Genomic DNA, 14,434 nt, shown 5'->3' with positions numbered 1-14,434 from the left:
ATAAGCAACCTGGTTGGCTCCATGACGTTGTCGAATCAAAATTAACATTAACACTAGCAATAATAAAGGACCAATACTTATAAATTTCACCTTATTTGAGCTCTAACTGATTGATTCAAAAATTGATCCTAAAGCTTTGATTTATGTCTCATTTAAGCACCTAAATTTTGGCAGGTGCTAGTCATTTGATAGAATGCAAAAAATTAGTAGTACTGTCGATCACACTGGAAGTTTCACAGTAGTACCGTCAAACAACAGGCTGCACTGATTCCAGTGACCAGATGCCCATTGTTTGGTGCAGTGGAATCGCTGCCATGTCCCTCTCACCCCCTGCTTGCGTCCGAGGGTTTAACTAATCCGTTGGTTACGATGATTTCCCAGTCATATACATCAGCCAAAATGACATTGGTTTTGTCTCTAGCTTATGTCCCTAGTCTGTTGGCCACCGCATCTTCCATTCGTTCTTCACCCTGCAACTTAAATTCAAATATGCTTCTTTATTTAGGCTCCAAGTGAACAAGAGTGCGACCTCCAAATCCCCCATCTCAATCCTTCTCACCTGCAGTGGTTTTGGGTGGGTTCGATTTGATTGTCTAAGGAGCGAGGGCACAAATCGATATCATCCACTGCGCCCACCACAAATTGAACCAACTGCAGCAGGAGCATCATATGGAAGCCCACAGAATGATCAGATTTTGTTCCCTATCAGCTTTGCTACGACATCATCGAAACCCTCCCTATAAATACCAAGCTCGCCCTACCAAATCCTCCCCATCCAAAGATCACAAGCTTAACGAAGAAGAGCAGCTCAGAGAGAGAGAGAGAGAGAGAGAGAGAGAGAGAGAGAGAGAGAGGGCAGCAAATACTAATGGAGGGTCTGATACCGATGATGATCCAGGCGATAAAGAAAAGCATGGAGAGGAGGGCGTACCAGTGCATATCGGAGGGGGCAGCAGCACCGGCGCTCACGGAATGCTGGAAGCTGCAGCAAGAGGAGTCGTCCCACCGCAGCCGCTCCCGATCCGATCGCCCGACCTCCGGTGCTGACTACCTGTTCCCGTCGGAGTCCCTCGTGGGCTGCCGCGAAGCCTGAAGGCAATCCCGTGCCTCCATAATGAAGAGACGCACTTATTCTTCCCCCTCTTGTGGTTCCGTTGGCCAGAAGATAAATGTACAGTTTTGCTCTCAAGTTCGTTATATATTACAAGGACGTAACAAATATTCCAGCTGTGAAATTATTTTTATTTTTATTTTTATTTTTATTTGTGAATGTGTGTGACAGACTTCTTTGAGATTACTTACAAATCCTAACGAGAAAAAAAAAATCCGGAATGATTAATCGAAATTCACCACCATCAAATCCTAGCCGTTTGTTTCTGATTGAAGGGTTGAGATGAGGTTGATGACTGAGTCGTTAAATGAAACGATGGACGGTCTGAGATGGGTTCCGTGCCAACCGGAGAAGATCGCAACCCTTCCCTTCACCACTCCCGATGGACCACCGCACCGGCGGACCCCACCCTTATCACCGTCCATAGCCATTTTTCGGCGTCATTCACTTAAGCGACTCGTTTCAAAACCCATTGGTTGGCTTCCAAATTTCGTTCTCTTCTTCTTACTAATTACAGCTATTAGAAAATAGAAGTCGCAAAAAATCAAAAAGTTGTCCGCACTACGCAACCCTATTCTCCATCTCTATTCTTCTCTCCATTTCTCGGCCGCCGCCATGAAGGGTCCGGGACTCTTCTCCGAGATCGGCAAGAATGCCAAAGGTCTGTCCCAATCACTTCCTCGATCCTTTCCTTCTTTCCTAAAACTTATTCAAACCCTTTTATCGGTTCATTCCCATGTCCGTTGTTCTCTGCTATTTATCCTTGCTATGGTTCCGTTGTTGCCGATGCAGATCTGCTGAACAAGGACTACACCTACGACCAGAAGCTGACCATCTCCACCTCCAGTGCTTCCGGAGTGGTAAACCCTCGGATCTCGTGCTTTGACATTCATAGATTTGTCGCGGCTTGCCTTTCCTTCCCGGGATTGAACTAATTAGTAGAGTTGGTCTTTTTGCTTCGTTGGTTCGAGCTATTGCTGTTGAAATCTGAGGAACATGTTTATAATCTGACTGATGACGAGATGGTTTATGGAACTTATAAAGTGGTTTCGATTTAGATCGTATGGATTTGAAAATGCGAAGGGGCTATGCTTCGAACCAACATTTTAGGGTGGATAGCGAATCATATATCGATCAAAGTCATCGGGCTCATCTAATGGGGGATTGGTGTGGGATTAATCGGATCGGAGGATTACAATCTAACCCACTTTAATCCCCGACATATTCATGGGTCACAAATATCACAACGATCATTGAGATCTTCCATAGATGTTGTGGTGTAAAGGTATTATGATCCGCATGTTGCTGCAACTATACCTAATGCACATTTCAATCGGACTCAAGATTCGTTTGGGTGTACAATAAATCCCATCATGCCGTATGGATTGCAAACCATTGTTGCTCTGGTCAAGTTTCAAACAAAGTTGGACGATTTCTCTATATAGGCTGTACCATACCTGGCTTATCTGGTAGTAATTAGACCATTCGGTATGGTATTTGCTGTACCGCACCAGACTTAGTAAGTGATAAGCAGATAAGTGCCAGAACCTACCATCTGGTAAGCAGATAATAACTTGACAAAATGTGCGAGAATTATGTGAATGTGTTTATTACATTTTCAGTCAGCTGATGTTATAAGCCAAGATTCTTCAGCCAGAACAAGAATTCCAGATTTGCTGCCTTATTTCTGACAGTTTTAATTTTTCAAAAAAATTGATATACCATTATTATAGATGCATATGGGAATTGTGCAAAAGCAAAAGTGGTGATTGTCCAACCTTTTTTTCTCCGCCAAATCTGCATATTGTGCTGTTAGATACCATTGTAAATTATATTTTTATTTCAACTCTTATCACTAATTGTTTGTAGTATTATTTAAATCCTCTCTGCTTCTTAGTTTTTTCAAGTTGAAGGGATTTTCTATGTTTTGCTCCTTCAACCCAGTGGAACTTGTCTGCCAATCTGATAGGACTCTTGCACCTAGCAATTTATCTGATAGATTTATTTAGATTGTTTCATAAGATATTGGAGTATTGAACTTCATGGTAAACCCTGACTGGGTGGAAGAATAGTTATTTCTAGATCTTTGAAATCTTTTTTCTGGTTAAAAGGAATTAATGAATTGTTTCTCTAACCTACACAAGTCTGCTTCAGAGATTCGAGATTCAATAAATGCTCTTCTACCTAGGTGATTTTATTTGCATCTCTTACAATTATATTCATTTATTTTATTTGTTATTCTAATCTGGCATTGCTTTATTCCAATTTTGTTGATTGATATCGCTTTGTGATCATCTTCTGGTGTTGATAATTTTCTAAAATTTGGGATCACTTTGTTATCATCTTCTGGTGGTGATAATTTTCTAGAATTTGGTGTCAGTTTGTAATAATCTCTTGGTGTTGATAGTTCTCTAGAATTTGGTATCACTTTGTAATCATCCGCTGGTACTGACATTTTTCTAGAATTTGGTATCACTTTGACAATACACTGATAACTTCTCATACTTGATGCTAAAGAAAATAGGGATTTGGTTTTTGGCTTATTTTTCTATCATTTCAGTTTTGGCATCATTGTGCATAACACTTTTCATGCTGTTTGAAGTTGTTACAAGATTGCAGTGCAATGTGTTATGATTTATATGCTCTAATCTGGCCATACTCGCCTCATGAATGAATCCATTGTAGTTGACTTCTAACTGTCGTTGCTATCTTATTGTGGTTTCTATCTTGTCTCTTTAGCAGAATTTGGCAAGAAGTTTCTTACTTGGTTCTGGTTGGTATTCAGGGGCTTACTTCTGCTGCAGTCAAGAAAGGTGGACTGTATTCCTTTGATATTGGTTCACAGTACAAGTACAAGAACACCCTTATTGATGTCAAAGTCGACACTAATTCAAATGTGTGTTTGCTGTCCCTTTATCTTGTTATTTGCGTGACAGAATGGTCAGTTGGTTAAGAAATCCTTTTTGATTTTCTAACAGATATCAACAACAGTAACCATCTCAGACATACTTCCGTATACAAAGACCATCACTTCTTTCAAGCTACCTGATTATAACTCTGGAAAGGTAGTATGTTTTATTGCTTTAAGTGAACTGATGAAACAATTGATACAGGAGATTAAAATGTACATTTGATCTTTGCAGTTGGAGGTTCAATATTTCCATGACCATGCAAGTTTTGCTTCAGTGGTGGCTCTGAAGCACTCTCCGATTGTTGAGCTTTCCGGGACTGTTGGTACACGAGGTGTTGCATTTGGTGCTGAGGCCAGTTTTAATACTGCCTCCGGAGACTTCACCAAGTATAGTGCAGGGGTTGGACTGACAAAGCCAGATTACAGTGCTTCCATAATTCTGTAAGTGCTCAGAAAATGGCCACCTTAACCTCATCTATTGACAAAGTTTCTAATGATAAATACTTTTTTATCAGGGAGGAGAAGTTAGACACTCTCAGAGCTTCCTATGTTTATCATCTGGATGAGTTGCAGAAGAGCTCTGTGGTTGCGGAGATTGTGAGACGATTCTCTACCAATGAGAACATTTTTACAGTCGGAACACGTTATGCTGTGGATCCCCAAACAACCGTAAAGACAAGGCTCAACAACTCAGGGAAGCTTGCTGCTCTCCTCCAGCATGAACTGAAGCCAAAGTCGGTTCTAACACTCTCTGGTGAGTTCGACACTAAGGCCTTGGAAAGGGCTCCCAAGTTTGGACTGGCTCTTGCTCTTAGGCCTTGACTGCTCTTGTTAGTAGAGTATCATGCAATTTTCCGGTTGGATGAAGAAGTTAGAGCTAATAAATGTATCCTACAAACACACTTTCAAGTTTTCCATTGACTGGTTTTGATTTTGTTGGGTGCTTAAACCCATTCAATCTGGGACATTTTCGTTGACATTTGTCTTGCCACTTGTTCTCCCGGTCTGGGATGTGACCAAATTTTTGCATTAATCTCCTTGTTGCGGAACATGCATTTCAAAATTCATGCTATTTCTTTGCCAACTATTCGTTGAGTTATTGATACAACTCATTTTTGTTTCTGTTGCAATTTGCTACTGAAATATAGTATTGGTCAATGCAGTTTATGAAGACCATTGTTCTTCGATAACTTGCTCATCTTATTCCATAATGTTCTGATGTTTTTTGTTGGTAGATATTCCAATTCATTTGCTGTGTATAAATTAGAAGTTGTATGATAGAGTAAAATGTGCTATCGAGCTTAGGGTTGTATCGGGTACTGGTGAGGTGTGATCACTTAAATGTGTAGGATGTAGTTTTTTTTCTTTTGTGTTCGACACCATTAATGTTAGTTACAGCAGCTAATTCCAGACCTTCCTCGAACAAAGTTTATCACGCAGCTCATCAATGGCCACCGACTAAGACTGCTTGGAAGGGTCCCTTAGTGGATCATAACATCATACGTATTATTATTAGTAGTCAATCATGACAAGAGACTGGCAAGAGGAAGAAGACAATAGTGGTCATGGTTTAGATAGAATTCTCACCACAATTGATCACATCTACATGTTATGGTTTAATCTGAAGTGAACGATGAATCACAAGCAGAATATAAATGAATATGCGGTCGATATCAACGCACATTGCTCCAAATTGCTCTAATACATCTCGGGCCAACCTTATTTGCTAGCGAAGACAAACACCCTTTCCGAAAGCTCTCCACCTTCGAAAAGTTTGTTCCACGGCCCCATTATTGGGTATTATTGTCTTAATATTCAACATTTGAGGTCAGCATAATCTCACCCGTGGACTCCACCGAATTTGACTTTTATAACTTGTGATGCTTGAGAGCGACTCCGCTCCCGTATGTCCACTCTCCTTTTTAGCCTTGGAATGCGGAGTGACTCCACATCCGCTCCCCTCTCTCCACTCCTATTCTTATCTCGGCATCGTCTGCAGCGACTACAATGGGGCTGCTGCTGGTCGCGGTGGATTTCTTGGGCACCATCTGGGCGCTGCAAGAGAGGAGACTGTCGACGGTCTTCCACGCCGCGACTTCGGTGGTTGGCTCCCTCGTCGTCTCCCTTGTCTACTGCCTTCTGGTGGTGGGAATCTGGTGAAAGCTCTTTCCCATTTCCATCTCCGCGTGTAAACATGTTTCTCTTTCTCTTCCTTTCCTCACTCACTCTATGTTGAACTTTGTTGAAGACCCGCTCGATGATGGCAGTGGAGGGTGGACAACGAAGCTGATGGGGAAGTAGGTCAACCACGCACAACAATTAATGGATCCTATCAAGTATATTAGTTGGACATTACCTTTTTTTCCTTTTTCCATCGTATTCATAATTCGTTGCAGATTCTTGATTTCTTTGAATTAAATATCCTGTGCAACCAAGCATTGCGATTAATTTCCGGATTCTGTGCGAAAGATTGAATCTTCTTGAAAGAACCTTTTGCTTTACCTTGAGATTTCGTGAACAGAACTTGCTTTCTATTATAGCGTAGCAGTCTGTTTGATGTGTACTGCTCACGGCCTCCGGTAATACGGTAAAAGGTCCACCTTGATGACTTTGTTTCGTATATATAATCCATTACTTTAGTGTGGCGAGTCAACTTATGTTATCAACCAGAAACCATACTATTTGCGCGAAATGGATACGCGAGAACGAGATGGAGGGACTGTTGCGTCTTCTCCTTCTTTGCCCCCTCGTGACCCTCTCGTTCTTCCTGAAACAGAGATGGGACACAGAGAGGGGTGAGAGATGGCAAGGAATGAAATGATCAAGAAACGCAACCTCCATTGATGCTGCTCTTTGTTCCTCCTCCTCCTCTTAGGGTTTCGGCCTGACGGGGTGACGAAGGAGTAACGAGTTGTTCTTACGTCGGGAAAGCGGGCGGCGGAAGCATTGCATCGAAGCCTGACGAAGAGAAGCACGTCATCCGACTGCTTACCGCGCCGTGTTCTTAGGGCCCAATAAGGCCTTTCTCGATACAAGAAGCCCACCGATGCATCAATATGCCCAAAATTTGAAGGATAAATATTTATCTCGATCCGATAAAACATATGATTTATCTATAAATTCGAGAAACGATCAAATCATGGAAGCGAGTTGGATCCGTGGACTCATCGGATTCGGTTCATAAAATGGGCTAATGAGCTGAATAGTGGAGTTGAATCAAATGTTAAGGCTCTTTCCGCCCCCCTTTTCGTACACAAGACGATACCAGCAATGTTATTGGTCCCATTCGGTCTAAAGGGCTAAAATGTAATTTTCTATGGAAATAATCAGGAAATCCAATATGTAAGTCGTTCCCCCTCTTTGCGACGCCCTCCTCAATCCCCCGCCTGGCCATGGCGGTCTCAGCTTCCGCTTCACTGTCGACCTTTTTCTCCGAGCACAAGCCCTTCGAGCCCAACACTGAGGCCATCAGGCAGCGGCTCCTCCGCAAGGGCGTCTTCCCCACTCCCAAGATCCTCCATGCCCTACGCAAGAAAGAGGCCCAGAAGGCCTTCCGCAGATCCAAGAAACGAGCCCTCCAAGAACAACCCCCTCCCCTCTCCGAGGCCCAGAGGCGGGCCTTGGAGGACGATGACCTCTTCCGCACCGTCTCCGTCGAGTACGGTGCCGTGAGAGAGGAGCTCCGCCGGAGGGACGAGAGGGCGGTGGCGCTCTCTGGGAGGCCGTGGGAGGGCGCCAAGGCTGTCGACTTGCGAGGGCTCGCGAGCGCGATGGAGGACCCCGGAGGTGGCAGGCTGAGGACTGAACACCTAGAGGAGCTGAGGCGGATGCTAGCCGAGAGGAACGAGGAGCGGTTCCGATGGCTATTGGTTAACGATGAAGTAGAGGATACAGGTGGTTTTGTAGACAAACAAGAGAGGAAGGTGCCGAAATCGAGGCTGGTGGTAGGAGCTGAAGAGAAAATTCGCTTGCTTGTGGACAGGTGCGAACTTTATCCACTTGGCCTCTTTTTTTTTCTTGATTAATTTGAAGTTTTAGCCTTTGCATCTTATTTCGGTTGTATTGGCTTTGCACAATTATTCTGACTGGTAAATGTTTCTATTGGAGCTCCTACTGATCCAGGACTCGTGAATTCAGCTTTGCCATGGTTGTTGGTAATGCTGCTCCAATTGAAATTGGTGATTTATGTTTGGCATCCGTTGCAAATTTTTTCTGCTTATTAATGTTATGAATTTTTTGAGTGCAGCTGAATGTTGACTTTACTATCAGATTGCTTTTTTTGATTAAGTAATGAATTGATGGATTTCATTAGGTGAATATCTCATTTTAGTGATGCGTAATATAGAACAAGGCCCTGGGATCTTTGACCTTGGCTTGTGATTAAGTTGCTGTTCAAGTAACAGCTTGGTGAACCTTCTCACAGTAGCAAGCATCTGTTCTATGCTATTGGACAAGCTTCCAAGTTGCCAAATTTCTTGCATTGCAAATCTTGGTTTAGATATAGCTTCATAACCAGAACATCCATCAATTATCCTCTGTCATTCATATGAAAAAATCTTTAGCAGCTGTTACGAGTAACATTTTAGATTTTGTCGATATTGTAACCTGCTACTATGCTGATGATTATGGCCCTTCCCTAATTGAATTACTGTTTGCTTTGAGCTTGTTTGGTTAATTAATTGTCTATGCTTGCACGTAAACTACCAAGTTACAAGCCTTCTAAAGCACCTTGTTGTCATCATGTAGGCTCAGTGCTACAGATTTAAGTTTGCATGACTGGAAGTTTTCAAGGATAATGAAGCAATCGGGCATGTTCTTTACTGAGATGCATTTGCTTAAAATAGTTGAACGACTAGGGGTTCTTGGAAACTGGAGTCAGGCACTGTCTGTTGTGGAATGGGTGTACAACGAAAAGCAATACAAGCATAGGAAAAGCAGGTATGACGTATATATGTTTTTTTTTTACATTTTCTTAATTGGGAACTATTGATTTGTTTGGAGTAGTGAGATAATTGTTGTAAATTTAAGATAACTACACAAAAAACTCAACAGTGATATGCTCTGCTATACAGGTTTGTGTACACCAAGCTTCTAGCTGTTTTAGGCAAGGCAAGGAGATCAACTGAAGCTCTTCAAATTTTTAACAAAATGCGGGTGATGTGTATTCATTTATTGTTTGATTATTTCAGGCTCTCTTATCTCTTGTTAGTGTCATCTGCATAACTTATTATTGCATGTGATGCTATTCTGATATTCTTGACCCTTTGGTTTGATTTGATCTCAGGAAGATGGCCAGATATATCCTGACATGGCTGCATACCACAGTATTGCTGTTACACTTGGTCAAGCTGGACTTGTGAATGAGTTAGTCAACATAGTTGAATGTATGAAACAAAAACCCTCTAAAACACTCAAGAATATGAACCGCAGAAACTGGGATCCATGCTTGGAGCCAGATGTGATCATTTACAATGCTGTATGGATGTTTTTATTTGGTTTATGTTTTTATTTTTTTATATGAAAAGTAGCCACATGGCACCTAATTGCATGCCTTTTTCATTGGCTTAATATCATGTTAACCTCTTGCTAGGTGCTGAATGCATGTGTGCCATCCTGTCAATGGAAAGGGGTGTTTTGGGTTCTGGAACAGATGAGGCATGGGGGAATAAAGCCTATTGGAGCAACTTATGGATTAGCAATGGAAGTAAGTTTTGCATGACACAACTTTTGTATCATAGTTTGGTCTAGATACTGAAATTCAGATATATTTAATAATTTTGAAGACTACTGGTTTTTATCTACATTCAGCTACATTTTGGCAGCAAGGAAAGATTTAACTTCTGAACTCTCTAAATTTTTCTAATACCCAATCGAAAATCATTGTCGTTTGCTTAAGTATATTTCACTTTGTTGAAACTCTTAGTTTGATTATTATAGCTGAAATCCCGATTAAAAACCATTGTCATTGTGCTCAAGTATATTTTACTTTGTTGAAATTTCTTGCCTGGTTGATTGTTATAGCTGAAAATCTTCTTGAAAAACTAAACTTCACTTTGGGGGTGAGCAAAAAGACAACTAATCAACACCTACAATCTTCAGGATTTAAAAAATGGAGACTTTTTATGTAAAAATCATTGTAATAGTTAATTGCTGATCACTTTGTACTAAGAAAATTGATTTTAACTGTTTGACATAGTTCTCATTCTTAGTAGCATGATTATGCTGTTTCTTACATGCTTTTCCTAGTCTTAAATTGTGTTGAGAAGATGGCTTTTTTGTGCAAATTTTAATGAGAGATTAGGAAAGAGAAGAACTTGATTGTGAGGTTAACTAAGGTACACCATTGTTGCTTTTTTCTTCTACTTATCTCTCTGTTGGTACTTTTTCTTCTGAAAATATAGATGTAATAATAGTCTTAACAGGAACTGCTTGTTGAAAGGTCATGTTGAAAGCGAGAAAATATGATCTTGTACACAAGTTCTTTGAAAAGATGCAAAGAGGTGGAATAGTTCCAAAAGCTTTAACTTACAAAGGTACAATATATGAAAAATGGTTGTTCTTTTTTTCCAGTTCACATGTGTATGTTGGATTCCTTGACAAAGGTTGCAGTTCTTGTTAGAGCCTTTTCGGAAGAAGGTAAAGTAGATGAAGCAGTCATAGCAGTCAGGGAAATGGAACGGAGAGGAGTAGTTGGAGCAGCTTGTGTTTATTATGAATTAGCATGTTGTCTTTGCAACAAAGGGAGATGGCAAGATGCAATAATTGAGGTGCATTCGCTCTCTATCATCTTGAATCCTGTATCAATATCCATCTTGCTGGTTTTCATGGTAGTAGATTTAGAGAAATATTTAGCAAGTATAGATATTTGATTGTTTGGACTCTTGACTCTTTCTTGGCATTTCCTACGTTTTTTTACTAATTCTTCAACCACATTTTTATGACGTTGCATTACCTTTTACAGTATGATCAAATCTTATCAATTCAATGGGGGATGTCCTTGTGCAGAAAAATATGTTCTTGATGATCATGGATTTGACATATATACAGCATGGACATCTGTGTTTTGTCATATATGAATGCAGAATTATATGCATGACTAATATTTCCATGAAATCGGATCATTTTTTACTGATTAAATCAGAAATACTGGATGGTGTAGCATGCAATGTAAAAAAAAAGAATTCCAAATGTTTTTATTTAAATATCTTGATTATTTAATTTAATCTTACTTTTGATTATTTAATTACCTTTTTTAGTCAATGCAGATCATAACAAAACAATAGCATTTTTATGTGCATTTACCTATGAAAAATCATGCTTATAATATTAGTAAATTATTCCAATAATTTGTGCTGGATAAGCAAATTATTGCTTCAGAGTTCTGTAATCTCTTATCTATACTGTTGTCAAGTTAGAAGTCTATAATCTACAATGCCATGAGTTGATTTGTTCGAGTAAATTTTGGTGAAGATCGTTAATGACATCCATGATATTTCTCCTTTCTTGCAAGCATGAGATAGTTTCATTGTCTATCAAATTTTGCAAATATTCCTGAACTATATGGTTTGGGTATAAAGCCTAAAAGTCTAAAGTTAGGTATTTATTAAATGTTTTAATGAACAATATGGGACCAAAAGATGAGTTACCGTTAATGTGTTTCAGGTGGCACCTTGCTTACTAAAATGTAAATGCCTTTAGTCAGCACCATGCATAAGCTCTATCCAATTTGCTTTGTCATTTCTGAACCCATCCTTCACCATTAATGCTTCTGCTACTGTTTGATCTTGATTAACCATAGTTCTATACAACCTTTTTTGGTACTTACATCTTACAATGGATCAAGGCTATTAACCATGTCATTTTTGCTACAAAAATACAAGGCTGACTACATAATCTGTACAGCAGTTGTAACTTCTTATTTAAGGACCTGTTTGGGTAGCATCTTATAGCTAATTGATTTTTAGCATAGCACAGTGAACTTGCAGAGGGTTAATACATCAGTTGTTTTGTTGTTATTCATTAGATCACATGCTTTTATACTATGACCCAGCCTTTTCTGGTTGTCTTTTTGGTGGTGTTGTGTCTAAGATTATTTGGAAGCATAATCGGCAAAATATATGTTAATGTTTTGTGTGCAGGTTGAGAAGCTACAAACACTTCATCTTACAAAACCTTTGGAGGTGACATTTACTGGCATGATCCTATCTGCATTGGATGGTGGACACATTGCTGATTGCATCTCAATTTTCAAGCACATGAAAGACCATTGCACTCCTAATATTGGAACCATAAATGCCATGCTGAAAGTTTATTGTTGCGGAGACATGTTTGCTAAAGCTAAAGAACTGTTTGAAGCTACTAAAGCCACCTATTGTCGATCAAAGCCTCACTCTGCAAATGGTTCATCTCTTCAGCTGGATGCTTATTCATTCAAATCCATGCTAGAAGCATCTGCGTCTGCTCAACAATGGGAGTATTTCGAGCATGTGTATAAGGAGATGACTCTCTGCGGTCACCAGCTAGATCACAGGAAACATTCATGGCTACTAGTTGAAGCATCTAGAGCTGGAAAGGTATGGGTTTTTTGAGATCTCTCAACACACAGAAAGTCCTGCTGAATTCTTGATTGTTCCAATTCCTTCCAAGCCTTTCATATGTTCATGTTGATTTGTCTCTTATGGAACTTATTTCGGGGTATCCATGCCAATCAATAACCTTAGCAGCTTCGAATAAGCATAGTTGGTGAACAATTTTCTGTCGTTGCCGATAGGAGCAATTTGGATTTAAAAAACTTGACATTCTTTCTGGTTTCTCTGCAGTGGCATTTGCTGGAGCATGCATTCGACACAGTACTCGAAGCGGGAGAAATTCCTCATGTATCACTGTTTATCGCAATGATATTCCAGACCATTGCGCAACAAAACTTTGCAAGGACAGCAAGTCTCCTCAATGGCATGGCTCATGCTTCACTCAAGGTAAGTGAGAGTCAGTGGGCAAGCATCCTCCAGAGGGACATTGGTAGGTTTAGCATGGGGAGGTTGGAAGATCTGTTGAACCATTTGCAGAGCTGTAATGTTGTGATGGAAGATCCTGTACCCAATTTTTTGAAGTCACTGCAGTATGTTTGCGGCACTAGACTATCGAAGGATGCCTCTACCTCTGCAGAGTCTTATGTGGCTTCAATGGACGATGACACTTTGGATGAGAATGACAGTGATTTTGAGAGCGTTGGCAGAATTCAGGACTATCAACCTGGTGAACTGTCTCCTGAAATTAATGGTGGCTGCGTCAAAACCTTAGATGGAAGCCATTATAGAGATGAGAGTTTGCAGAATTACGACTTGGAGCCTTCTGTTACTGATAAAACACTGGATTTGCTGACTGCCCACATTGGAACACCTTTCTCAGACTTGCCACCAGCATCAGAAATACTCGAGAAATGGAGACAAGACAGGACTAAGGATGATATGTTATCCACTCGACACTGAAGACAAGGGTTCAGTATTTTATTGTGATGAGGAACTGTAAGAAAGAGTATATTGTTTTTCCTCTAGATGTATAATATTTATTTTCTATGAAACGCCTACCTTCTAAAATAAATATCTGACGCTAGGATGTGCATTTGTTGATAAAGCTAATAATATTTTTGGGTGATTTTTCTGAAAAGGATTTCTTTGTTTACTTTTCAAGTACTTTCGATTTTTGTTTTTCTCATTTAGTGTATTTTTTGTATAATATATGTACCGTCTCTTATCGTCACTTGGTTGACTATCATGTCACGAGGTCATGTTGCCTTGAGGTATGTCGGGCATCAGGCTTTGCTCAACCTTTTCTCGTCATCTCTGTCTCGCCTGTGGCTTTACTATTGCTTTTGCTCACCTTATCCTTCTTCTTCTCTTATTGAGTTTGGTTGAAATTTTAAATTATTTCTTAAGTATATAAAAAAAGAGAGTTATAACAATGATAGTCAATCTTTTCTCGTTGGAAAGAAAATTGATTGTAAAAATCAATGGTCTCGAGGGAAGATGGTCGAAAGATGAATGACATAGGTTGAAAAAATCAAACTGTTATAAATCGATAGATGAATGAAATAATTTTTTAAAAAATATTTTATTTAAATATTAATCTGTTAATATTTTATTTTATACTTTAGATAAAAATGAGTTCAATCGAGTTTCTATGACACTACATATGATTTATAACACACACTAGAAGGCATAAGTAAAGTAAAAAATTTTGAAATTAATTTTTGGTTCATAGTTATGAATTATTTAAAATAAAATCAAATAAATTTATTAGTGACATATGTTAGTCATAGGTACTCTACAAATCAATCACGTGAGAAATGATACGTATTTTTTTATTTTTTTATTTTTTATTTTATCACTTTATATTACTTGTTATATGGATAT

General features: G+C 39.6%; 2 protein-coding genes and 1 long non-coding RNA gene across 3 annotated transcripts; all 3 read left to right on the top strand.

Moving 5' to 3' along the window:
* The first annotated feature begins 1,612 nt into the window (after positions 1-1,612).
* LOC135679585 (mitochondrial outer membrane protein porin 5-like) lies at positions 1,613-5,106 on the top strand. Its single transcript, XM_065193489.1, has 6 exons — positions 1,613-1,772; positions 1,904-1,971; positions 3,897-4,007; positions 4,090-4,176; positions 4,255-4,463; positions 4,538-5,106. The coding sequence occupies exons 1-6, from the start codon at positions 1,727-1,729 to the stop codon at positions 4,842-4,844; spliced, it is 828 nt and encodes a 275-aa protein (XP_065049561.1). The 5' UTR covers positions 1,613-1,726; the 3' UTR covers positions 4,845-5,106.
* An 830-nt stretch (positions 5,107-5,936) lies between these two features.
* On the top strand, positions 5,937-6,523 carry LOC135679584 (uncharacterized). Its single transcript, XR_010515305.1, has 2 exons — positions 5,937-6,178; positions 6,271-6,523. It is a non-coding gene; the product is annotated as an uncharacterized LOC135679584 (long non-coding RNA).
* A 392-nt stretch (positions 6,524-6,915) lies between these two features.
* LOC135679583 (pentatricopeptide repeat-containing protein At5g67570, chloroplastic-like) lies at positions 6,916-13,688 on the top strand. Its single transcript, XM_065193488.1, has 9 exons — positions 6,916-8,004; positions 8,769-8,960; positions 9,095-9,176; positions 9,307-9,498; positions 9,613-9,726; positions 10,462-10,555; positions 10,632-10,789; positions 12,161-12,595; positions 12,842-13,688. The coding sequence occupies exons 1-9, from the start codon at positions 7,415-7,417 to the stop codon at positions 13,508-13,510; spliced, it is 2,526 nt and encodes an 841-aa protein (XP_065049560.1). The 5' UTR covers positions 6,916-7,414; the 3' UTR covers positions 13,511-13,688.
* Positions 13,689-14,434: the final 746 nt, after the last annotated feature.

Source organism: Musa acuminata, chromosome BXJ1-7, assembly GCF_036884655.1.
Source record: "Musa acuminata AAA Group cultivar baxijiao chromosome BXJ1-7, Cavendish_Baxijiao_AAA, whole genome shotgun sequence".
NCBI lineage: Eukaryota > Viridiplantae > Streptophyta > Magnoliopsida > Zingiberales > Musaceae > Musa > Musa acuminata.
Note: the sequence above shows the minus strand (reverse complement) of the source record. Positions and strands in the feature narration are given on the sequence as shown.